The 25,179-nt window shown below is 43.0% G+C and overlaps 1 protein-coding gene across 13 annotated transcripts in view; it reads left to right on the top strand.

The window, feature by feature from the left end:
• The window catches only part of CEP112 (centrosomal protein 112), a 327,899-nt gene extending 303,636 nt beyond the window's left edge, over positions 1 to 24,263 (top strand). For all 13 annotated transcript variants that reach the window (XM_039859703.1, XM_039859699.1, XM_039859702.1 and 10 more), the window contains 3 exons: positions 19,389 to 19,490; positions 22,908 to 22,972; positions 23,798 to 24,263. In XM_039859703.1, the coding sequence (XP_039715637.1) occupies positions 19,389 to 19,490; positions 22,908 to 22,972; positions 23,798 to 23,801 (171 nt within the window). In that variant the 3' untranslated portion in view covers positions 23,802 to 24,263. The remainder of the gene's footprint in view (positions 1 to 19,388; positions 19,491 to 22,907; positions 22,973 to 23,797) is intronic.
• The last annotated feature ends 916 nt before the right edge of the window (positions 24,264 to 25,179 follow it).

The following is a 25,179-nucleotide window of genomic DNA, read 5'->3' as shown; positions in this document are numbered from 1 at the left end:
TGAAATTTCCATTGTCAGGGACCAGAATTGTATTTTTTAATTAGAGACTTATTAGTGTAAGTTATCCCGCAAAATGTTCACTCATCAGAATCTTTACCCAAAGAAAGTTCCACATGTAGATGATGAGAGATAGGAAAGGACTGGGCACCAGAGCAGGGTGCGGAGGAGGCCAGGGCTCTGCGGGGGCGGGGCAGGGGGACGGAGAGGAGAGCCCAGGAGAACAGCGTCACTGGACCGCGTCGCGCAGGTCTGGCCTAGGAGCCAGACAGAGCCCGTCCAGACCTGACCGTGGCTGAAAGGGCGGGGCTCACTCCGACGGTGGGTCAGTAGCGCTGAGCTGAGAGAAGAGAAAGCAGTTTGAACAAAACTGGAGAGGAAGGAATCCCGTCTCCCGTCCCGGGACAGGAGGGAGAGGAGGGCGAACTTGGCGGTGGCGGCAGACAGTGCTCCGACTCCTTTCCAGCTTGTGTCATCCCAGGAATGTTGCTCACCAAAGCCACATGTAGTCAGGTGCTTTTAGAGTTTTCTCTGCCCTTTGTGGTTATGAATTATACAGACTTTTAGTGCTTAACTACAAACAGAGGATTTTCCAGGTGGGGGAGAGGAGTTATGAAAAAGAAAAATGCTGAAATACAAGTCACTGGGGTAATAAGTTCTCTTAGATGTGGGTAGAAAGTTCCTGACTTAGAGCCGAGGGCTTACCGTGTATATCGAACAGCTCAGCATACCTGGAGGGGCCGGGGGATTAGTCCAAGAACAAGGCATAGATGTTTTTGACATGTGAATTGTTTACAAGCTAAAAACATAGTGAAAAATAAAGCCTGGCCTTGTCACCGACTTTCGGTTTATTTAAATGAAGTAGATCCCGTAAGAATAGTGTCCGGGCATCGGCCCCACTCGGAGGGGCAGGAGCAGCTGCCGCCCAGGTGCTGTGGGAGACACTGATTGTGACCCCAGCTGGACCAGGGTAGCTTCTGTGATGGCTGCACAACTGGGCATTTTGTTCTTGGTGGTGGTTCCAGTTAAGTTTATCTTCGGTGTGCAAATATTACAAAGTGATCTTAATCCTGTTTCTATCTTTGTCGACCTAAACGTATGAAATTTAAAATATACCTGTACCTAAAATTAATTACCACCCTAACTACTACTGCTTATTTTTAATCTCTGTGAGACTCCTCTCAACAGACATTTGTGTTGTGTGTGTGTGTGTGAGAGAGAGTATAGGAATGTTTTTTAAATGCATGTCCTTAATATAATAAATTATAATGGTACAAGAGAAAGAAATACAGGATTTTGGAGCTTTGGGGGGGTCATTGTTTTTCCTCTTGTCCTGTTGGCTTGTTTGGGGGGTTTTGTTTGTTTTCCGGGGGTTTGCTTTCTAGCACATCAGGCGGGACCACAGTTTTCATCGATCCTATAACATATACCGACTCAGAAAATGTAATTTTCTCCCTACCCCGTCACCCTGAAGTTGCGATCCCTCCCTGTAATTCGCTGGGCTTCTGCGCTCGGTTCCCCGGACATTTTCCCAAGCTTGTTCAACCATTAGCCTTCTGGACTTCTGGGTTTAAGTACTGTCAGATCAAATTTAAATCATGTGTTGAGGCTTGGTGGGTCCATCATTGTCCTCAATTTAAGAAGCATTATAGAGGTCACGACATCGCTACAAAGAAGGTGGCACTAATCCCTCGCTTTATAAAGGGGACGCCGTGGTGTGCATTACACCGAAGGCAGCGGCCCCTCCAGCCCGGAGCCCCGAGAGCCAGCCGTGCGCTCACTCCCTCTGCTCTCACTGTGTCCTTCCAGGGACGCGGAGTACAAAACCAGATGTAAACTATTTTTCAAATACTCCTCTGACTTAGCATTAAATTTCCCTTAGACCAGATGCCAGTGTTTAAATAATATCCTGAAGGATCCAAAGAGAAGGAATTACTCATCGTGTTTCATTCATATAAAATCCGAAATAAAAGGGGAGAAAAGTACAGAGAAACCAAAGTACCTTGACTGTGCCTGGCCAGACTCTAATAATTCAAAAAGAATATTGCCTCACTTACGAAAGCTCAGAAGTGAAGGGCTCTTTTTCTTTAATTATCAATTGAACATCCCATTATTTATTAGCGCTTTTCAGTAAAAACAAAGGCAGACCATTCCAATTTCTCTAGCAAAGCAGTTTGGTTATATTTTCAGGAGATTGCGCAACACTCGCTTTCAAGTGGCTCTGTGCTTTAATCACTTCCATTTACTTGTTTTATTGATTTATACCTTGCTCTCTGCAATTAGCGCTTTGATGGCCTGCGTCAGTTAAGACACGCAGCAAGTAACTACCCCCCTCATCTTTGGATCAGGTGATTTTCGGTGGTGCTCCCTAGTCGTTAACAAAAACTTCACCAGGCACATGCCAGTGGGTCCTGAATTGCACAAGGGCCGGTCACTGGCAGACTGTCAGCACGTTGCCTGCTAGGTCTGCAGGTTTCTCGTAAGGTAGAAGGTTTGTGGAAAGGCCCCCATGCGACATAAAATGGAGGCCAGTAAAAGGTTTGCCAGCAGTGGAGGAGGTCCACTGAGGTTAAATAGCGTGAATTCGTCGTTGACCCTGTCAGCACTTGTGCGTATGTGTTTTATTGTTGTTTACTTTCTACCGCAGCAGAAGGCAGCAGGTGGTGGGGAGAACCCAGGGCTGGGGTCTGGCCCAGAGGACCCGGCAGTGTAAGACGTGAGTGTAGAAAGCCTAGGTTAGGTCAACAAGAGAGTTCGTGAGGGAGCGAACCCACTAATTTGGAAGTGGGGAGGCTCCAAGTGACGAGAGTCACAGTGCGGATCACAGCGAGGAGGTAGCAAGGCTGTCGGAGGTGTGGGGTGGTTAAGGGGTTGAGGCAGATGTCAGTGATGGATGAACCAGTCCAGTCAGCAGGGTGTGGCCATTTAAATAGGGGCCATGGTTACGTCTCTGGCTGATTGGTGGGGCTAGCTCACCAGGTACAAAGCCATGGCCCTTGGCAGAGAACCTCAGCCCTGGTCAAATAATCCATTCGAAATAACTGGTTGAAACTCATACTGGTTTAAACAATAAGAATCTTTTCGTTTATGTAACTGAGAAATAGTTGGCTTTGAGGGAGGCATAATCCAATTACTCAAATTATGCGACCAAAAGCCAGTTGTTCTCTCTCCCTGTTTTAGTTCCATTTCCTTATTGTTGGCTCCATTCCCTGCATTGTCCCCCTCGTGGTTCCAAGATGACTGCCAGCACTTCCGGGGCCTGTGTTTCCAGGCTTAGGTCAGCAGAAAAGAGAAAGTTTCTCTCCACAAAAGCTCCTGCAGAAGTCCTGGGCTCCTATTTCATTGGCCCTGAACTCTAATTCCAGCAGAGACCGTGAGCAGTAGTCCGGGGAGTGGGGAGAGGCAGTTGACGCATATGAGCTGGTCAGTGAAGCAAACCATAGCCGGGGCCCCGAGGCCCCTGGATCCTGGGTCCAGGAAAAAACCGAGCTGTCTCCAGCTGCTGGGCTGAGGCTACTAGGTGTCAGCAGCTTGTTAGGGCTGGGCTTGCAAATATGGAGAAGACTAAGTGACACAAGCAGAGTGGGGGTGAACAAAGTCTATAGTGTGGAACGGAAGTCACTTAAATTGAGGTGGTATTATGGGCTGAATGTTTGTGCATCCCTAAAATTCATATGTTGAAGCCCTAAGCCCCAATGCGATGATATTTGGAGATGGGGCCTTCGGGGGTGATGAGGTCACAGGGTGGAGCCCTCGCGATGGGATTAGTGCCCTTTGTAGGAGGAGACCTTGCGCTGTCTCCGCCATGTGAGGACACAGCAAAACGCTGGCAGTCTGCAAGCCAGGAAGAGAGCGCTCACTTGAACCTGACCCTGCGGCCACCCTGACCTTGGACTTCCAGCCTCTGGAGCTGTGAGAAATAAATGTCCGTTGTCTAAGGCGCCCAGCCTGTGTATTTTGCTGTAGCAGCTCAAGCTGACTGAGACAGGTAGGAGCCAAGAAGCCAAAGGTGTCAAGATATGAATTTGTGAGGACACTGAGCCCCGACAGTGTTAGCAGGAAGGCTATACCGGAAGCTTTGATATTATCTTGGACTCCACCGTCTCCATCAGCCACAGCTTATAAGCATTTCACCACCGAGTTGTGTTATTTCTGCCTCTAAAATGTCACGTCACTTCTGTGCATCTCCATCCTCCCTACAGTCGTCTTTGAATCCTGATCACCTCGTGTTTGGATGAAATGGTCTCTTTCTAGCTGGTCTACCTGTATCTCATCTCTGAATTTTCTTCCTTAAATACCACTATCATCATGTTTTCTTCTGCTTGAAAAAAAACAACTGGATCCCACTCCCGGCCAAAGCTTTACAGTTCTCTGTAGCCTGGATTCACTGACAGTCCAGTATGATCTCTAAGCATTCCCCAGCCAGGCTCTCAGCCGAGCGGGCTCTCAGCTTTCATACCATGCTCATTTTTACCTTGGCTCCTGTCTTTTTTCCTTCACCTGGAATTTCCTTCCACCAAATTTCTGTCCATCCAACTGCTCTTCACCTTTGGGAGCACAGCTCAACACCTACCTTCTCCCTCAGACCTTCCCAAACAATTCCATGCCCGAAATATCTTTTTATTCTCCCAAATTTCCATTATGCTTATACTCAGTCCCCCCGTAGCTGGATGTATGATGTTCATAGGCTAATTTTGTTTCTCAACAAGATCGTAGACTCTTTGACGGCAGGGTTTAAGTCTTCCTCTGTGTTCCCCACAGAGCACAGACTAGTGCTTGTAAACTGATGGGGTTCATCATCGACTAGAAGATGTAAATAGGGAAGCACAGATACAAAATGCTCGTGTCCAGTTCTGTGTGTGCCGTAGGCTGGGTGTCCTTGTGGCTACTTCACCAGTCCCAACAGTTTCCCACCTGACCACCCACCTAGCTCTTTCATCCCGTTGGCTTGGAATAGTTCAAGTTAAGAAGTCAAGGTTGCTGCTGACATGGTAGTTGAAAAGGTCTGTATGCCTAAGACTAGCCACCCTTTGACACCGTGCACCCTAATCCTGAGACAGTCACACTGGCCACCCCGCTTTCTGCCAGAATTCTTACATCTGCCACATATGATCCAGAAACACAATTGAGCTAAATCATGGGTAGATTAAATTTAAAATCTCAGACAAATCGTCTCAAAGTTCCCATTCCATCAAACAGATATACTTACTTTGCCTTACGGGACATTGAAAATATATACTAACCTAATTTCACAGTACAACAACCCTTATATTTTCAAAATTATTGGACATGACAAAGGTCACAAAAGCCACTTTTTTAGTACAGGGACACGGGCTCACTTGAGTATTTAAAATCTTCCTAACGCCTGGAGGAAGCAAGATTAATTTTCTCAAAACTGGAAAAAAATGTGAGCATAATATAAGATAAAATGATATCCTTATCTCAAAACTCTTAGACTTTCTGCTGCCAACATCAGTTCTAAATACATGTGCAAAGTAAAGAGAGGGGACGAAATTGCCGTGGAGTCCGAAGTTACCCGCGCAGGCGCTGTAGCTGCGTAGAAAGATCCTTCTGATAGCAGCCTCTGATGGTCGGAAATCAAGCCAAACAAACCCTCTAGAATTCTGTCTGAACAAGAAAAGACACCCTTTCTGTTTGTTTTCACTTATAAATGAGGTAGTTGGAATTTTCACCATAATAAGTTTTACCTTGTGGTCCAATAAATACGAAGAATGACAGCAGTCGTATATCAGCGCACGACGTTCTGATTTGAAGAAGTGAATTTTCTCTATCACTGAAGCAAAGAAAAAAGCTGTCCCAATGAGGGTCCCAGAGCCCTCAGCTACCTTTTTTGTTATTATCGTCTTTTTACTTTCTCCTAGGAATTCTTTGCTGACATCAGCCAAATATGTGTCTAGATTTCAATGCTTTTTTAATATTAAAGAAATGTCTTCAACTAAATGAACAAAATCTTCTCTTTATTTGACCTACGTTAGTTTGATGTGTTTTAAGAAAGATCTGGGCAACGGTTTTATGAAGAATGCACCAAGACGTTCCTGGAAAAGCAAACGAGTGAAAATAATAATGAAAAAAAGAGTTAGACGAGGAAGCCTCTTGCTCAATCTGTCATAACCAACCTTTGCTCTCCCCACACGGTTTCTTAAGGTTGTGTTGATTTTGTCTAAGAACAAGGTACTTAGGTTTTCAAAAGATAATTTAACCATTTCTAACAGAAATTTTACTTTCCAGTATGTCCACATGGACCAAGCCAAGTTAATATTTATATTGCCAGTTTATCTGACATATAAAAGTAGAAACCGCAGCCTCTCCTGAAAGACAGAAAGTGAAGAGCTCCCGGTCCCCATTTCTCCGTCCGACCTAGGCAGGTGTAGCTCTGGTTAAACGAGCCCAGAGTTGCATGTCACGTATATCCTGCTTCGTGCAAACTCCAGCCTACTTAAGAAGGTGACAGAAATACCTGTATGTTGCCAAAAACGATCCAAGTAATGTTTTCAGACTTCAAATAAATAATGATATAATCTTACTTTTTAAATAGCATTGATCTCTAATAAAACATAGAACCTAACTACTTATCTACCCTCAGGGAACCCACAGTCCAATAGGAGAAAACATATGTAAATCGATAATTATAATATTGTGCAATAAAAAAAGCAGAGGCTCTGAGGTAAAGGAGACCTGGATGTGGATCCTGGCTCAGCTACTAATTAGCTGTGTGACCGCGGATAAGATAGGAACCTCATTAGTCCCATGTCTTCATATGTAAATAGCCATAAAAGTACCACACGGAATTGGTGGGAAGATTAAATGAGACGTGATACATGCAGAAGGGTGCAATGTGCGCCCGATACGTGGAAAGCACTGTGTGAGTCTCAGTCGATGATGAGCCTCATCGTAACAATCCTAACTGTTAGATGCACAGGATCCCAAGGCGTCTTAGAGGAGAGAACAGTTACCTTGACCGGAAGGCTGAGGAAAGGGGGCCTGGAGAAGGCTGCTCCAGCTGGTCGGGAGGAGGGAAGGGCAGAGAAGGGGCACGGAACAGCACGTGCAAAGTCATGAGGCACAGACAGGCATGGGACTTGCGGGAAAATGCAAGTCATTACTGGAGCATAAGGTGTCCTGGCAAGTTAGGCTAAGATCAGACAAGAAGATTCTTAGATGATCTGTGTGTAAAAGGTTGTCTTTATAGGGAAAAGAAAGTCGTTGAAGTGTTTTTATGATGGGGGTGTGGGAGGCAAGATGGTCAGATCTGCATTTTAGAGAAGTGGGCAGCAGCAGAGAGAATCAGGGGAAGAAGAAAAACTTGGAGCAGGACAGCTCACCACTAAGTTCCTTCCCCTGAATAGAAGTCGGGAGTGATCGGCCTCCAGTCAGAAACCTTGACTTTTTCCCTTCTCCTTAGAATAAAGCGTGACCTTCAAAGCCCTAACTGCACAGTCTCCAGCTGTCTCTCTCATCCCTGCCTATCACATGACCCCCATCCACACCTGGCCGCTTGAGAGTCCCCCAGCATCCCACACGTTCACCTGTATGCTTCCTGCTGTCCCCTCAGCCAGAGATTCCTTCTCCCTCTTATCCATCGAGAAGACTTCCATTATCCCACTCAGAAGGGATCAGTCTCTCCTATTTCTTCCTTGGCCCGTTATGCTTCACTGATGTATTTGTGTATCTCCTTTTTACACCATTTCACACTCCCCCTTTGCTCGTCCACACAGAGCCACGCAGAGTAATCGCCCTTCAGCTCTGGCTGGATACAGACCCCGATGTTGTCATTCACAAGACCTAAACGCAGTCCCTTGATAACATCACGTTCCCTCACTTTTAATTGAATGAAAATTCCTTTTATCTCTGCTGTGTAAAGGTGAACAACTTGTGAATTTAGTCAGTGACTGTTCACAATGGTGTTTGGGGGTTTTCTGCTTGGAGGTTGTGGGGTCTCTGTTCCCATTAGCTGGGAGGTAGGGGGGATTCGTGCACAAAACCCTCATTAGCGTTAATTGAACTGCCTAAGTCAACCCCGGGGCACCTGCAGAACAATGGCCGCCTTTGTCCTCCCGTCTTGCGTTGTGTATAGAATGCCATATCTGGCAAGAAACGCCTTCTCAAACATGAGGAGATAATTGGTACTTTGAGGGAGAGATTTAACTTATTTATAATTGTCAAGTTTAAATATGCAGAAAAGAAAGAGCAGTCATAGCTTGTCTCTTTTGAAAAATGTTCCCAAACCAGGTCAAAAAATTCTCTGACTAAATCAGATATTTCGAACGATATTTAGCTGAAGGTTCAAGGTGGACACTTCTCCTATCACTTTTGCTTTAAAATAAGAAACAACGTCTTTATCAACAAACCAGTTCCATCTTAAACTCCCTTTATTTGTAGCATCGCCGCTCGCACAACGCTCACGACTAATGTGCCGTGTAGATGGCTCCGTGTCACGCGTGGTGGTGATGACATGCGAGGCAGATGACAGGGGTGGTGGTCTTATCTTCCTTGGCTTCTTCGCAGCGGCTGATGCCTAAGCGCTCCCCTCCCCAGGCCGAGCTCCCCCTGCTCCTGACTCGTGCCCCACCTCTCTGGCATCCCTGACCCTCCCTGGTTCTGCTTCCGCTCTCGTGTCTCAAAAGCTGAGCCCTTCGTGGCTCTCTGCTCCTGGGAATCTCCCTTCTCTCCTGCCCCCTTCACAGAGCTCTTCCGCTCCCGGGGCTTCGGCTTCCTCTTCGGGCCTGTGAGTCTCAGGTCTGCAGTCCTGGCTTTTCTCATAAACGCCATGTCTGTGTTTCCTCACGAATGTCTCCCTGGCACCTGAACTAAGCGGATGCAAACCGAAACCGGGTCTCTTCTCCCAGCCACACGCAGACCAGCCCTCTACCCATCGCCCTGTCTCTACAGTGACGTCACTTTTCCTCTGGGCAGGCACATGGCTGGAGGCAAAAATTCTCATTTAACGCATCTCTCACTTTAAATGTTTACAAGCCAATCATCAGCTTCTGCTATATGACCTCCCCACAACTGTCACCTTAGAAGGAGAGTTCCTTGCTCTCCTAGATCACCCTAGCCACCTCCCACTGTCCCCTAAATCCCAAGCTAACCCCTCTCTTGAGATTTCTTTGTAATATTTCCAGGTTAATCCTCCCTCCTCCCGCTCCCTGCCTCCCAGCCACGAGGAGGCACGGTGCAGGTTCAGATGTCAGGTTTCAGTCCCGGTTCTAGCAGTTACTGGGCGCCTGTTAGCTCATCTATGAAAGAGGTACGATGCTGTTACCGCCCAGATTTTACCTAGGGATTAACCAGAATCTTTACACTTTGTAGATTCTTTATCTGTTCCCTAATATGGTGTCTGGCATAGATCAGGTGTTCATAAGTGTTCGTTTCTCTTTAGTTTCTCTATTTCCTACTACATTAAATCAAAACTTGTCAGCAGGACTTTTACTGCCGTCATAATTTCAAGGTCCCACCTACCTATTCAACCATAGATTTATTCAGTCATTAACTCATTAAGACAATATTTACTGTGTGCCGAGCGGTCCAGCCTTCCTTCAGTGTTCAAAGAGGAAATATCAAATGGACTTCAACGCCCCCGACAGCCTCACTGAGTGTCAGTCTCACTCCATAAGTCTTCTTGGGTTTTTATTAACAAAGTCAGTTAAGTCTCGCGAGTCCTTTTTCTCCCTCGGTTGGGATTTCTTTCGGTCCTCCTTTGACAGACACTACCTTTGCGGGAAGTCTTTAAAAAGGCTGATCCGCTGGCTCTCTCAAGGAAGGTCAGGCACTGTAAAGGAAGGTGACAGTCACCCTGCTCCGCCCCCCCCCCAGGTGTTTCCACGCCATTCAGAGATGTATCTTACAAAGTAAAGTGGACAAGTCGCTTCCTCCTGACGGGCATAGACTCGGCCCTCCAAGCGTCCACTTTCTTCATCATGCACCTCCCAGACTTCCCCATTCAGCCTTTCTCATCCTCTGCCCCAGCATCGCTGCACAGATCGTAACCCTTGAAGGAAGAGAGTGTTTATAGTATATATCAATCTAAGTGAAAAGAATATCGGGAACAATATCAGTAGGAAGAAAAATGTTAGAAATAGCAACCAAAAGTATATATACTAGTGAGAAAGAAGCTGGCATTTAATTTTAGGGAGAAGGAGAAGCGTGAGTCCTTTAATATCGTGGCCCTACAGATAAAGTCAGAGAGCGAGTAACGTGGAAGAAGCACAGAGCAGGGGGCAGAGCATGGATGAAGCAAACTCCCCTCCTTCAGGGTAAATCTCTAAGATCACTTTTGATCTCAGCAGCCGGGCAGGCCCTGGTGTTTGCCTCCAGTTTTCTCAGCTTTGAAGTTGGCCTACTTATTAATAGCCACCGTGATGACAGAATCTGCTCTTTGTATTTAGGGAAAGGTTTTGAGATTAGTTTACCTTAGACATTCTGAAGATCCTGTCATCTTAAGACAAAGACTGACTTAACACCAACACTTGTCTGCTCTGGGGTTTTGATTCATTCATTCACTCAGCAAACATTTATTGAGTTTCAACCATATGCCCAACAGTGTGCTAAAGACCCGGGCTGCAGCAGTCAGCAGACCGACCCCAGTCCCTGCCTGTGGCACCCACAGTCTAGGGCGAGTCTCAAGCAACTTTCTGTAAAGGGCCAGAGAGCAGATATTTGAGGCTTTGCCAGGCCATAGGGTCTCTGTCAAGACCTCTCAGCCATAGATAATACATAAACGAATGAGCATAGCTGTGTTCCAAAAAAACTTTATTTGCAAAAAGAGGCAATGGGCCAGATTTGATCTTCAGGCCAAAATATGCTGACCACTAGTCTAACAGATGCCACTCATAAATGCAAGTTATTATTTTGTATATTCTCTGTTTTTTCAATTAGGACTATTTGGGTTGTAAGTGACAGAAACTAAACTAAAAAATCTGAGGACAGGGCTAACTTTTAAGTGCAGCTTCATAAAGGGCCCAGTTTTTTTCCTCTCTAGTTCTCAGCTCTTTTTCCTCTGGGTTGGCTCTACCCTCAGCCCAGCTCTCATTGTGTGGTAGCATGATGGCTGTCACAACCCCAAAATGACATTACCTGGGTGAAGTCCAGTGGGCGAGAGTCTCAGTCCCACGGCTCTCCATGACTGGTTACCTAGACATGGATCGGCACCCAGCTCCCAAACAGTCGCACCGTGGGAGAATGCAATGTGATGACTGGCTAGGCCTCGTCACGTGCTCCGGCCTTTGGACCCTGGGTGGGACAGAGAGTGGGGGAGGGGCGGATTCCAGTTACAAGAAGACTCTTGGGTGAATGCTGGGGCTCAGACCTCGCAATCATCCACTACGTGTTATCTTGTGAATTCTAAATGAGTACCTACGAAGACCATATTTGCTTATAGGAGCTCGATGATATGGTTTCAGCTTCTTCATCTCCATCAGGAGATAAAGAATACAGCCAAATATTGTCCAAAGTTTTAGTATTTATTCACACATGTTTATTTCACATCACAATCACAGACTTCTCTAAGTCCTCGATGCATGAACAGATCTGTGCCCCCCGTTGGTGATTTCCTGGCCTTTGACTACCTCACCCATCTCCCCACTTTTCTATGTGTGGTAGTCCTTAGGAGTGGACTTGCCAGACCCACGTTTGCTTTTTGGTGTTAGGAGTATTTTGAACTACCCGAAGCTGGATCTAGAGCATCTAAACCTAATTAAAGTGCTGGGTTCCAATCATTCTCTTCCTCCTCAGGCCGCCATTTGCCCTCAGTACCAGAAAACTGTCCTTCCCGAAAGCCTAACCCTTTCCAGAAACCAGTTCGCGCTTCCTGTCCACTTTAGAGGCGGCGGCTGCTCCGTCAGTCAGCCACCCCCTCTCCTGGGGGGCCCGGGCTCATCAAGCAGCAGGTTTCACTCCTGTGGGGTAGACATTGGTCCTGTGAGCTGCATCCTCAGTTCGAGGGGACACCAGTTGAAATGAAGAACCATAAGATAAAACCATATTGGAGGAAAGGGGAAATTAATATTCTAAAGATTTTTAAGAAAATTATGGTCACAGTTGTATTTCCACTTTACCTCTTAGAATCGAAGTACCCAAGGTGTGCTGCACAGCACCTTCTTAAAATGGATCGCTCTCGGCAGTTGCTGTAGCAACGTGTAATACCTTAGCCCCGCTAAAACTGAAATTTCTTAGAAGGCAGTGCATTTTTTCTCAGCTGCGCTAGAATTTTTTTTGCACCATCTTTCACTACTGTTACTTTCAGTCTTATTCTTCAAACCACATTGGAATTCAGTGTTAAATCTGCAAGTTCTGCATACTCCCTCTCCTAAAAAGCCCATGCGAAACCTCTTTGCTGCACAGAGGCCCATCGCTCAGAAACACCCTCCACGTTTCTGTTTGTGTTACATCCTATCGCTCCCAGCAGCCTCCCTCCCTGTGTCCCGCCCTGCCCACCTCTTATCAGAAGCCCAGTGTCTTTTTGATGCTATCTGCTTGCCCCAAACCCCGAACTGCAGTGCCCACCCATGTTCACCCTCCTTCACAGTATATACTGTACTCTAAAGTTACTTGTTCTCCCCGCCTCCCGCATCTCCTACCCCTACAGCCTACCCATCAATCAAACTCAGTTTGCTTTACGGCCCTCAGCTAACAAGGACAGGGTTCTAAATAAACTAATCCACAATGAATGGAAGCATCTGATAATCTCCCTTCACCCTAATTGGTGGAAATCTAAGCTGGTCGGAGAGAGAGTTTTGAGCCGAGCTCCTTCCTTTAAATCATTTAGCATGGAGTGATGATTCTTCACCTGTGAGCCAGAGTTGTTGATGAGGGTCTGAGAAGATCCATACCCATAACAACCACTGTCAGTAACCCGGATATATACTATGACTCAGACAGGTACTACTGGTTTTCAAATATATGATTGTTTTAATTATAAAATACAAGTTCATTTAAAATTGACTCTAAATTCATCAAAGCTTTGTGTCATTATGTACTTAATCAGTGGATACTAAATAAATACAAAAGGAGTTTTAAATGGAGTCCTCTAATTATGAATATATACAATAGTTTCCTATAAAGATTTATAGTATTGTAAGTAATTAGAAAGCAAAAGTCTAATGATAGAGGATTGGCTAAGTTAAATATATATAATTCATAATGTATAACATATAGTGAAATATGTTTGTACAACCTCCATTATATGATGTAATAACTAACATTAACTAAGTGCTACTTGTAAAAAATCTGCACGTGTTACATCATCTAATCTATACAACAGCCCTGAGAAATGACGATGCCCATTTCTTTGGTAAGGAGGCTGAGGCACAGAGCAGTTAACCTTCCTGGGGCACACAGTTAGGGGCACAACCCAGATTCAGCTCCAGATGTTCCTGTTCCAGAGTCTGGGCTTTAAACCCCCCACTTTACTCAAGGGAATTAAAAGGCAGGTTACAGTTCAGCCTTTCCTTTTGTGCAAGATGGCTCTCCGAGGTCCAGTTATGAGGCACCCCTCTGCTCTAAACGCTCAATGATGATTGGTAAAGTAAGAAGAGAAAAGTAAAAGCAAGTATTTAGTATCAAAAACAAGATGAACATCGGTGTGGCCTGGAAACAGAATGGAACCCCAGAGTAGGGAGTGAGGCCGAAACCACAGGTATGGGGCTCTGAGTCCAGCAGTGGAGGCAGCTAGGAGGAAAGACCCCCAGGGTCCCAGGGACTGAAAATGCACATAGGGCTCTTTGACAGGTCAATGACAAGGGACCTAGGTCACAGCTTGAAAGCGAAAGCTGATTCGGGCCCCCTTCTCGAAAGGGAACCGATGGAAGCTGTTGGCTGCCGCAGCCGGGGCTGTGGCTCATCTGAGGTTGGAAGGCAGTTGCCCCAGACGCAGCCTCATCACCGGGGCCTGACAGTCACCCCACAGCAGGATCTCCGGTGTCCAGAGGTCCAGATGGAGGCAGTGGGAAAACCCCATGGGACAAGAAAGAATAATTAAAAAAAAAATGAGAAAGGCCCCATGTGAAAAAACGCATTCAGGCATTTGGCGAGTGGACAGAAAGGGAGACGACGTGTCCGCTGTTCCAGAAGGGAGGGGCCCTCTGGAGTGACAGGAGGTGAGACGCGCACAGAGGCCAGACTGCGGGACCTTCTTGGCTACATAAAGCATTTTGATTTTGATTTTAAAGGCTAAGCAAATTCAGTTCAAAAAAACAAAACCAGCATACCAGTATTACAGTCGTCCAGGTGCCAGAAGAAGGTATTCTGCATGGTCCCAGCGGCGATGCAGAAAAGTAGAGATTTAGGAGATAATAGCAATAAAATTCTTACTTAGTTACCTTTTTCCTCTGCTTAACTGACCCCAAAAATGCTTGGTTGGATTTTGTAAAGTAATATTAGACACAGCCACTTCCCTGAACTGCTTAACTCTTACCTTAAAATGCAATAATAAATGACTACGCATGACATTTAAAAAAGCACGTAAGAAAAACCATAGCACTTTTCAGTGACAACTCAATAAGTGGCCTTTTCTTCTCTCACCTCTTCAAAAGCGAATTCAGTAGTGGGTACAACGAAGCTTACAATAAAATAGCTTGTGTTTGATGCACCGGCCCTAAGTCGTTTGTTTATACGGAGCTGCCCACTTCCATCTGACTTGCTGTTTTATTATACAACAGGAGGTTGACATGGTTTTGACATATTGACTTCACTAATTGATATCGTGTTTTTCAAATAAAAAGACCACTAAATATGTTTTAGTTCTTCCTTCATATTTTTAATGAAATGGTAGATTTCCAAGGTTGACATCTTTCAATGTCACTTTTTTTTTTATCTCCAGAGCCCCTCTTGGCTCAAGTCGATTACATATTCTATACACTTTGTAGACTCTCATTTATGCAAATTTGTCCGATTAACCAGGATGTAAGTTTCACTTCATTGTAATGCTAAACTCCAGTTATGGGTGTTCTCAGTCTTCATTCCCCATTTTCAAAATGAAGGGAAATATTGTCAGTGTCCTTGCTTTCGAAGGAAAGGGGGCAGCCTGTTGCCATGGCCCAGACACAGCTATCTTCGGTCACCTGGATACCATGGTATACATACACCATGTCCACTCAGCTTACAGGCATCTTATTACATCACAGGGATGTCACTGTTTGTCATAGCGTCCTGGTTTTCCTCATTTTTCTTACTAAAGGTAAGAAGATGAAGAAGAGTGGAGAGAGAAGTAACCGTTGTGGACAGAGGGAGGCTTCTGTCTGTCTGGTGCGGTGTGGTTAAGGAACGTGGAAGCGCAGATAGTGCTTTCTGAGCGCCGAGGTGGGTGGGAACGAGCCACAGCAGCCCCAGAGATCCCTTCCCAGGAGTTCTCAAGTGAGAACAGTCTTGAATTCTTCTGCATTCAATAAACACCACTTACTAGTATAGCTGGACGCTGTATACTAATGAATATTAACTTTCTAATCTAATAAGAAGATCTATTTACATGTAAAATTTTTGATCTTCCTTAGTAAAACGAATCGTATGTCCAGCAAACTCTTCACTTAGATCAATTCAAATGTGGGAAGGCAGGAAGGAGAGAGAGTCACATATTTGTCAGTTAACAGTTTGTGATCGGTCTCCATGTAAATGTTTTCACTCCTTCGTTTTTTTTCCCTTCAGATACATTCTGGGTCAGAGATGGGGATAGGAAAATGATGGCAGGAGTCAAAGTGATATAAAGGGATATAAGCTAATTCTTTCCTCCCTCTTTCTCGTTTTGCTATGTGGCAAACTTAGATATGTCCTTCACTAGACTTTAAAATGTGCGCTTATGTGGGAGATTTGTGGAACTTTTGTTTTAGGTCAATATGTGCATTGCACTTGTATCATTTTTTAAATTAGTCATATGTAAATCTTTCATAAATTAAAATTTTAAACCAATGGGAAAGTACAGGGAACTAAACCGTATTGGAATCAACTGTTGTTACTATTGTCATTCAAAAAATAGAGCAAACTCAACATGGATGTGTGGAAGGAAGTCATAGTGCATCCCATCCCCTGCCCCCCAGCCCCTGTTATGTTTGGGAGAGCACCAGTGTGTGCTAGACAGAACTGCTCTAACTGGTTGCATCTGTCAGTTCCTTTCCCTTTTGGAAAGATTATGTGAGAAACTGCAGGGCATAGTGGCTAAAGAATATGTACTTGAGAGTCAGACTAGTTGAGTTCAGATCATGGCTTACCTCTCTATGCTTACCTCACTAGGATATCAGAGGCTCGAACACTTGTTAAAGCACTTACAATTGTATCTGGCACATAGAAAGTACTCAGTAAATGTTTGCTAGTAGTAACATCTTACAAATAGAGTAAACCAGATTGATTAAAGTTTTCTATGAATTTATTAAAGTAACAAGATTCTGCTTGGTATAATGATTTTTAAATTCAGGATTTGGTTTTAAGGGTTCAGAGTAGTAATATTTTCCTGATTGATGTCTCAATCATAGGTATGGTAATTTAAGATTTCCTAAGTGAACTTATTTTAAGTTCACTCAGATTCACCAAAATCATAAAAACAAAGAAGAAAAGAGTAGACAGGAAGTAGAAATGCCTGGATTCTCAGTAAAAGTTGGAAAGTATAGCATACTGAATTTTAAAAGCGATGGAGGGGATGATGGTGATCAAAGAGCACCCGTGTTCACACACAATTTTCTCCTGTCTGCCACCCAGCCTCCAGTAGAGGGAGACCACTAAATCTGAAAAGTAAAGGAGGGGTCAGAGTCAAGAGAAACTATGAGCATTAACCAAAAGGCTTAAGCGCTTGGTCTTGACCTCCAAAGTACTTGATACTGAGGGGAGATGGGCCCCAAGAGAAAACAAAGTAATAGATTTGGTCAAAGGGTGTTGAAGACACCAAAACCAAGTCATAGCTGTGATCTGCCACCCAGCTTATTCTCCCTGCCTCGACATTCAGCAAATAGTTGGTTCCATTCAAAAATGAGGTTTAATTTTTTTCAAGAGAAAGGAATTAGCATAAGATCCTCGCTAGATTGGGAGAAAAAGAAGGAATGTAAGCAAAAAGCAAATAAAAGATGTAGAGCAAATGAGAAATTACCCAAGAAACAGAGGGACAATTCAGACAAATTATAGTTCTTCATAACAGTTCTTCACAATGTCAGAGCATTTACAAAACACATTCATATATCTATCAGGGAAAAAGCTGAAAGGAGATAGAGAAGAAAAAAAAATATGTGTTTAAAAATTACATAAGTCAGAGATGAAAAGTGATCTCTCAGATCTTAGGGAAAATGGTAGACAAAAATCAAAAGATTATAGAGATTGAAACCATATTAGAAAAAACAAAAGTAGAAAAATTATAACTGAAAACATCCTAGGAAATATGGTGATCAGACTAAAGGAAATCCCACAAAATAAAAGGAAAATATAAAATAGATATAAAATGATAGGAAAGTAAAATAATAGAGAAAATTATAATATGGACGATTATCAAAGAAGAGCCTACACATGTAAAATCTATGTTTCTGAAAAAGAAATCAAATAGAAAACAATTCATATGTAATATGAACACATATTACAATAGAATACAAATAATTCTTCTAACAGTGGAAACTTTTCTTTAGAGAACTAATTTAAAGATAGAAAGGACACACACAACGTCTCAGGAAAATTAATATAAAATAACTAATACCAGAACATATCCCAGTGAAGCAACTAAATCAAGAAAAAAGAAAATCACATGGGCATCCAGGCATAGAAAGAAAGTCACATTCAAGATAGAAAAAATAATCTGGCTTCACATTTGACCATAGCTAAATATAATGCCAAAAGGCATTGGAAAAAAAATGTCTCGAAAGTGGGATTGAAGCATTTTTATACCCAGCCAAATTGTCTTTCAAATGTACAAGCAAGTGGGCAGACATTCTGAACAAGCCACGTTACCAGAAATAGAGAAAACAGGAGTCCTTTTTAAAAGAGCAGTAATTCAAAATTTTATAGCCATTGTTAAATGATAGAAAAATATAGTCAATACGATAGCCTGTGAAGCCTTAATAATGTTGCCTTTAAGGTCAAATTTATAAAGCACTTGTTTTGCTTTGCATTTGCCTTTCATTGAATTGGCTGACAGATATAATTATTGGACTTAAGTCCAAGGAAAAAAGATGGGAAAAATCAAATACTGCATTGGTGCGAGAGAGCATTTTTCATTATTTCTGTTTTTCTGTTTAAATCACAGATCATAATGTCTCAAAAAAAACACTTTGCCAAAAAAATAAATAATTAAATCCTAGAACATTTGCCATGGGATTTTAATAGGTAATCAAATGAACTACTTAAACACATTTCTTCTTTAATTCAGTTTAGTATAAGAAAAGTTGAGAATTAAAGGCTAGTAATTTAAAATTACTCTCAGTAAATCCATAGACTTTTCTAACTGAACTCAGTTGCACATATTTTCATAGTATCTTATCTTATTTCTAGATATGTTCACTGAATCATTTATGGGATACATTGCAATTCAGCTATAATGTTCAGTGAAGTCACACAGGGCACTATGCAACAGATTTTTAAATTCGGTGCCATCACAAATTAGGATGAAGGGAAATAAAGAAATATAGCTAGAGAAAGACACCAAGACACACACGCGCACATTCAGGCTTGCACTCAAGCACCTCTTCATCCTCTCAGGCACGATTTTCCACCTTCTTCGCTTGTTTCTGTGTTTAGCTTTTCTTCCACCTTCTTCGCTTGTTTCTGTGTTTAGCTTTTAGAGAGATGAGTGGGATGGGCCACCAGCCTTTTCTTTACCAGCCTTGTGGCCATCAGTTGTTGAGCACAGGGCTGATTGTACCTGGAGCAAGCCCATGAACCAGAGAAGCCCACAACGACACGGGCACTCTGGTCTGCCTGTGGTGAGGAGATTTGGAGACATGGCAGAATAGATCCTCCATTCATATCTTCATTATCACATGGATTGTGTCACGCACCCAGTTTGGTACCTCGCCAGTTTGGGAAAGCGCCTTAGACTGACATTCTGCAAATGGTCCTCAAATCACGGTTTATTTTGATCATAACCCACATCCTGATCAAGGGTTAGCATAGTGTGTACAACATGAGTGGAGAGGACAGGTATTTTGCTTATCCAGTGCTGAAACTTTTGTTAACAAAGATTGTAAAGAAAAGTCTTGTTACAGGGACTGTGTCTCCCAGACTCACAAGGACAGACTGAGTACCTTTTTCAGTTTGTAACTGTTTCCTCTTATTTTATTATCTGGTTTTCAATGACATAACAAAGGTACCTCTGTGATGAGTAGATGTTTTTCTGGGATTTGTTCAATTCAAAAGAATTATTTCTGTGGTAGAAAAATATATATATATAAGCTTTTTGTTTTTCACTTCAGATAACTTACATACGACAAGAATATGAAACAAAATTTAAAGGGTTGATGCCAGCATCCCTAAGACAAGAACTTGAAGACACTATTTCCTCCCTCAAGTCACAGGTAATTACTAGAATTGAGGCATTTTCCAAGGGTTTAGGTGATGTGTATATCCTAAAAAAAAAAAACTACATAAAATAAGCTTTATTCTGAGACTCGATGCAGAAAGTAATGCGATGTCACAGCATAACACTCCCCAGGATGAATTGGCTTTTGTTTAGTTTTTTTAGAATGTTTTCCTTACTAGAGTAAGAACTCATTGTCTCAATAAGATTTTCTTAAAAGCACCCTTGAAATTGAAAAGTTCAGTTATGGTTACTTTTATTCATTTATAGTCGACATTCCAGTACAGCCGCTCCCTTTTATTTTTGGTACCAGGCCCAAAATACCATTACTTCACACACTGCTGATCCTTCACTGTGCACAGGTGCAGAGAAATCGCAAGCATGGATACATTAGAAACATTTCATTCTGGTATATTTTATGTAGTAGTTATAATAACAAGGTGCATTTTAAATTTAAGCCAGAATAATGACAAGGTATTCAAACAATTGGGTTAACTATTTCTTGCTGAAATGTGTAGTTCTTGGTAGTTTATAAAATATAATATGAGAGATAAAATTGATGTAAATTCATATCCTTAAAGTTATTTAACAACTTCCAACATAAGTTTCTTCTATATACTTCTATAAACTTCTATAAACATATGTACTTCTCTGTGTCTTATATATTGCTAGTCTAATGAGTCTTTTCACTCTAACATGAGAAAGAGTTCATGTATTTTCATTTGTAATACACTTAGAAATTTAAAACATACCTTTTTTTCCTACGACAATGTTTCCTCCTTATTTCTAAGAATCCTTGTATAGCTGAGATTGATTAAAAACAATAGATCATACTCAGAAAAGCCAAAACCATCTTGAAAAGTAAGAGTAAATTTGGAGGACTCACACTTCCTAATTTCAAAACTTAATACAGAGCTATAATGATCAAAATAGTGTGACACTGGCAAAAAAAAATAGACATACAGATCAATGGAATAGAATTGAAAGTCCCACAATAAAAACCCTTACATTTTTGGTCAACTGAGTTTCAGCAAGGGTTCCAAGACAGTGCACGAGGGAAAGATAGAGCGTTACTGTGATAACCGGGTGATCCACACGCACGTGCAAGCAGTTGGAGCCCTTCCCGTGCTGTACGCACGTTAACTCAGATGGATCACAGACCTAAATGTAAGGGCTAAAACCACAATTAAGCTCTGAGAGGAAAACATTTATTTTACACTTCTTCAAAATTCTTCAGAAATCTTAGAAGAAGGAGTTAATCTGTGTGCCTTGGGGCTAGATAAGAGGTGTTTTTAGCTAAGACACCAAAAAAAAAAAGCAGCAGAAGAAAGAAATAGGTGAACTGCACTTCATCAAAATTTAACAATTTTACTTCAAAAGGCACCATTAAGAAACTGAAAAATGCAAACCATGGAATCAGAGAAAATATTTGCAAATCATTTACCTAAGAAACTTTTTTTAGAAAGACCCATTTTTTTCTGGAAAAGCTCCATGAGGGAAAGAGCGGTCTTTGCGCTCCGCGCCATGTGACAGTGCCTGTCACATAGTAGGTGCTCAATATGCTTATTTACGACTAAAAGAAATGGTATAGTGTGATGATACTCACATTAGCTATTTATAATGTAAGATGAAACGTGGTGTCAGCTCTGCGGGGCCTGGCACCTTCAGAAGAATGTTTTTTATAAAGGAAGAAAGGACGGAAGAAATCCGATATCCACCTGCAGGGCTTCTGTTATCATTCATATCGTTTCACTGTAATAAAAGCCACTTCAGCCTCCTAAAACTGGATGTTGACCCAGAAAGAGAGTGCTGCCAGCTGCATTAGGGCCTCAGCGTTGGCAGCTGCATGGAGGAGTCACAGGCCATGGAGTGAGCAAATTTAGTTTGAAAGCACAGGTGCCTGTGTTTTTTGAAAATTTTTGGGATTCCGATTGCAAAGCACGGTGGGAGAAGGGAAGTTGAATCAGTGTAATTTTCGTATCTGTCAAAATTATCGGTTGTACTGGGGGTCAGATGAACAATTAGACAAAGTTAAGACCACAGCGATATTACAAACAGGCAACACCAAGGGGACCGCTTGGCTACCCGTTTAGAAAGCCTGTGCTTTCTCCTCTCTTGCAAGCACAGTTTCTGTTCTGCCAGCTGTACTCTCTTGCATAACTATGTTTCAGAATCAACCGTTGCCATGGTTTCAGTTCAGACCAAAAACACAAGAGTAAACAACTCCAAAATGATCAAATAACCACCAACTCGATTACATCCGGCCATAGCATACGTTACCCCAAACCGTTTCTCTTCGGTTGTGGAAAAGGTGCTTTGAATTTAAACCTGATCTAGGTATTTTTAATAGTAATAGAATTTTATGCTTCAAAATAATCAAACCACATTGTAAAGGTCTGCTTTAAGAGAATAGGCTAAGCCACCTAATTTTTTCCATCCCACAGGCCCCCAGGAGTGGGGACATGGGGTGGTATTTGCTATGAGCTCTGAACTAGGCAATGCCTATGGGTCATTTCATGTCATCCTCATAACCTTGGAAGTAGCTGCCATCAACCCTCTTTCTCAGATGAGGCATCAAGAACTTAAGTAACTTTCCTAGCCCTAAAGGCCAAGCCAGGACCAAGTTGAACCCAAGTCAGCCTGACTCCAGACGAAGCTCAGGCCCTTTCCACTGCAAAACATTGTCTCTCCGACCTCAGGGAATCCCCGGGATGGTCCGAGGTTTCTGAAAAGCGGTCATTTTCTTTCCACTCACTCATCCGTTCATTAAGCAGCCAGTGAATCCCAGCTCCATGCCCAGCCCTGTGGAGGAAACTGGGGCTTCATAGACGAGTGAACACCATCCATGCCCGCAAAGCGCTTTCGGGTTCGGGGGAGAGATGTGAAAACAGATACTCACGAGGCCTGTGAGACATGCTAATGGCGGAGTAGACAGGGGGCCACCAACTTTGCCGGGGATCGGAGGCAGTGAGCAGCTGGGGCGGAGGCGAAGAAGTCAGTGGACGAGGTGACATTTGAAGTGAATAGTGGAGGATGGATGGGAGATAGAACGCCACCCATTCCAAAAAGAGAAATGGCCTGCGCCAAAGGGCAAAAGAGTGTGAAAGACATGGGGTATAAGGCGTGATGGTGGGAGGGCGTGAGGAGAGAGGAAGCCGCAAAGAGCGGCTGGGGCGCCATCAAAATGGCTCTGCCACGGGAGTTCGAACTTGATTCTCTCGTGTCTGATGGGCTTTTAATAGGCACGCGATGGTATCAGATGTAAAAACAAAAAAACCACAACACTGACATTCAGCAAATCCTCTGAGTTTTCCCTAAGGAATCATCTGAATATAAATAAAGTCCTACCATCAATTTTCATATCATTGCCATTTTAGCCACATTCATCTCTTCTCATACAAGGTGTCTTTTCTAGGTTAACTTCCTGCAAAAGAGAGCATCTGTCCTTCAGGAAGAGCTGACCACATACCAAGGCAGAAGGTACAGCCCTTGATCAGAATGCCTTCTGATCAGTTTGTATTGCTTTACACCTGCGAGTCTCCTGGTTTGACATTAGTCTTGATTAAAATTCTTAAACATAACATCAATTTTTAAAGGCTTATTTTTAACAAAAAGCCTGTCTTTGAGAAGTCTCCCACCTCTTATAATCACAGTGCTTTAGTCAGTATGATCAGAATGAGATGAGAGAATCCACAGGCACCTGGCAAGTCCAGGCCGCACCTGCATAGTCACGACAAGACATTGTCTTGAAGCCCAGTTGCAGGATTAAGGAGACAGTATCTTCCTTTTAAGATAGTGAAATGATGCAATTCTTAATATGGTAGCCCACATCTTCAAAGTCGTGTATCCCCTGGAGGTTTGGAGCGGTTACAGATGTTCTCCAGAACAAAATAGATTAACAGCTCAGTGATATCACCACGTTCGCCATGACTTCTGTGCCCCCAGCGTGTACTTCTCGGGGATACATGGGACCTTTTCACCAAAGGTTCCCAGAGACATCACTGACACAGGTGATATTTACCTGCTCCAATTCAGTCAAATAGCCTTCCTTTTAGTGTAGTGAAAGTCCAAACCACTTATTTGGCATTAAATTAAAAGTAAAGACCCTGTAAATCATTCACTTTTCAAAAGAGTCTGTTGCTTGCTGTGGATAGGATTTGATCCCTTATAGGCATAATTGATGAAATTTTGATATCAAACGTTCTTTTTAACCTCTCTCCAACTCCTCTTGAATTAGAACATATTTTATGACCGACATGGCCATTACACCTAGAGAAAGTCGTAACTGAGATTTTTGATTTTCAGGTAACTGCATGAGGCCTCACCTGAGTAACGCCAGGGAGTGCAATGGAGTCACCTGCCTGGGCGGCACTGTGGACTTCCGGCAGGTTTGAAGATTTGGAGAGTGAAAAGTAAACTGTGAGATCAATGGCATTTTTTTAATACTTAAGTGTAATTAAGATCATAAAAACATTCATCACTCACACACTAATGGGGTGGTTTTATTTGTGTCTGCCTAAGTTATTTTTTTAACATTCCTTTATTTCTGATTTCCATATTTGTGTGCATACGAGTGTATACTGAGAATTCCTTTTATTGGAAAAAGAAATGATTTCTTACGACATGCCTGGTTAATGCTTTCGCATAGAATTTTACCAGTTGCGCATGATCAAAATCACGTTTGTAGTATCATATCGGAATTTTTAAAATGTTTACTTTGTTTCTGTGTTCATATTCATATTTTATTAAAATATTATTTTGTATTTGTCAATTTTTTTATTTTTTGTTGTACCTCGTTTGCTAAAATAAATATGACATGTGCATATTTTTCCCTAGAAAGTACCGACAGTCTCAAATTATACTATAGGGAAAAATATCTTATGTCATGTCAAAGATCAGGTTCATACCTAGTTCATTTATTTAGAATAAAAATCACTGGGTCGCCCGATAACAGTCCAAATACTTGTCATGTTGGTCTCTAATGTGATCCTGGGACTCCAGAGGCAGAAGGGTGTCGGAATTTTATGCGGCAGCTATGGTTTCGTTGTTACTCTCTTGATCTCTCTTCGTACGATTGTTGTTTTAATCATAATGTCAACCGACACTTCTTTAAAAAGCCTAAAAACCTAGGGGTGCGTCGGGAGGATACTGAACACACTGGCAAGTGGTGGCACAATGAGCTTCGGTTGGTCCCGTTTTCCTCCTTGAGAAAATCCGGTGTCGCTCCCCTAAATGGAGGTTTCGGTCACCACCCAGATGCCAGCAAGCAGTTAGATGCTGACCGGTTAACCCTGACCGGCCCAGGAACTTTTGAATTGCAGTGGATGGATGCTCGATAGTCTTTTGACTGCATAGTTGTGCGTGCTAGGGGCCCTTTGAGACACTAAAACTCTGGACCGTGGGCGGGGTTGAAATCATCCGGTTTACAGTAAAAAGGACAGGGCCAAACATTTATTTACACTCCTTCAAAATTATTTTCTCTTTCCCACGCTCAACTCTGTCGTTTGCTGCCCGAGGATTAATTGTCCCCTGTTTGCACTGTAACTGAGACATGGAGATGATAAGGAAGTGACAGGTTTTATAGCCACTTCCAAAGCCAGGGCTGGGATCAGCCTAAACCCTGCCTTGGGCTGGCTCACAGTAGGGGGGGCCTCGCACTCTCCCACTAAATCATCTCTGCCTGGTCA

This window comes from Pteropus medius, unplaced genomic scaffold (assembly GCF_902729225.1).
Source record: "Pteropus medius unplaced genomic scaffold, Ma_sr-lr_union100, whole genome shotgun sequence".
Lineage (NCBI taxonomy): Eukaryota > Metazoa > Chordata > Mammalia > Chiroptera > Pteropodidae > Pteropus > Pteropus medius.
Note: the sequence above shows the minus strand (reverse complement) of the source record. Positions and strands in the feature narration are given on the sequence as shown.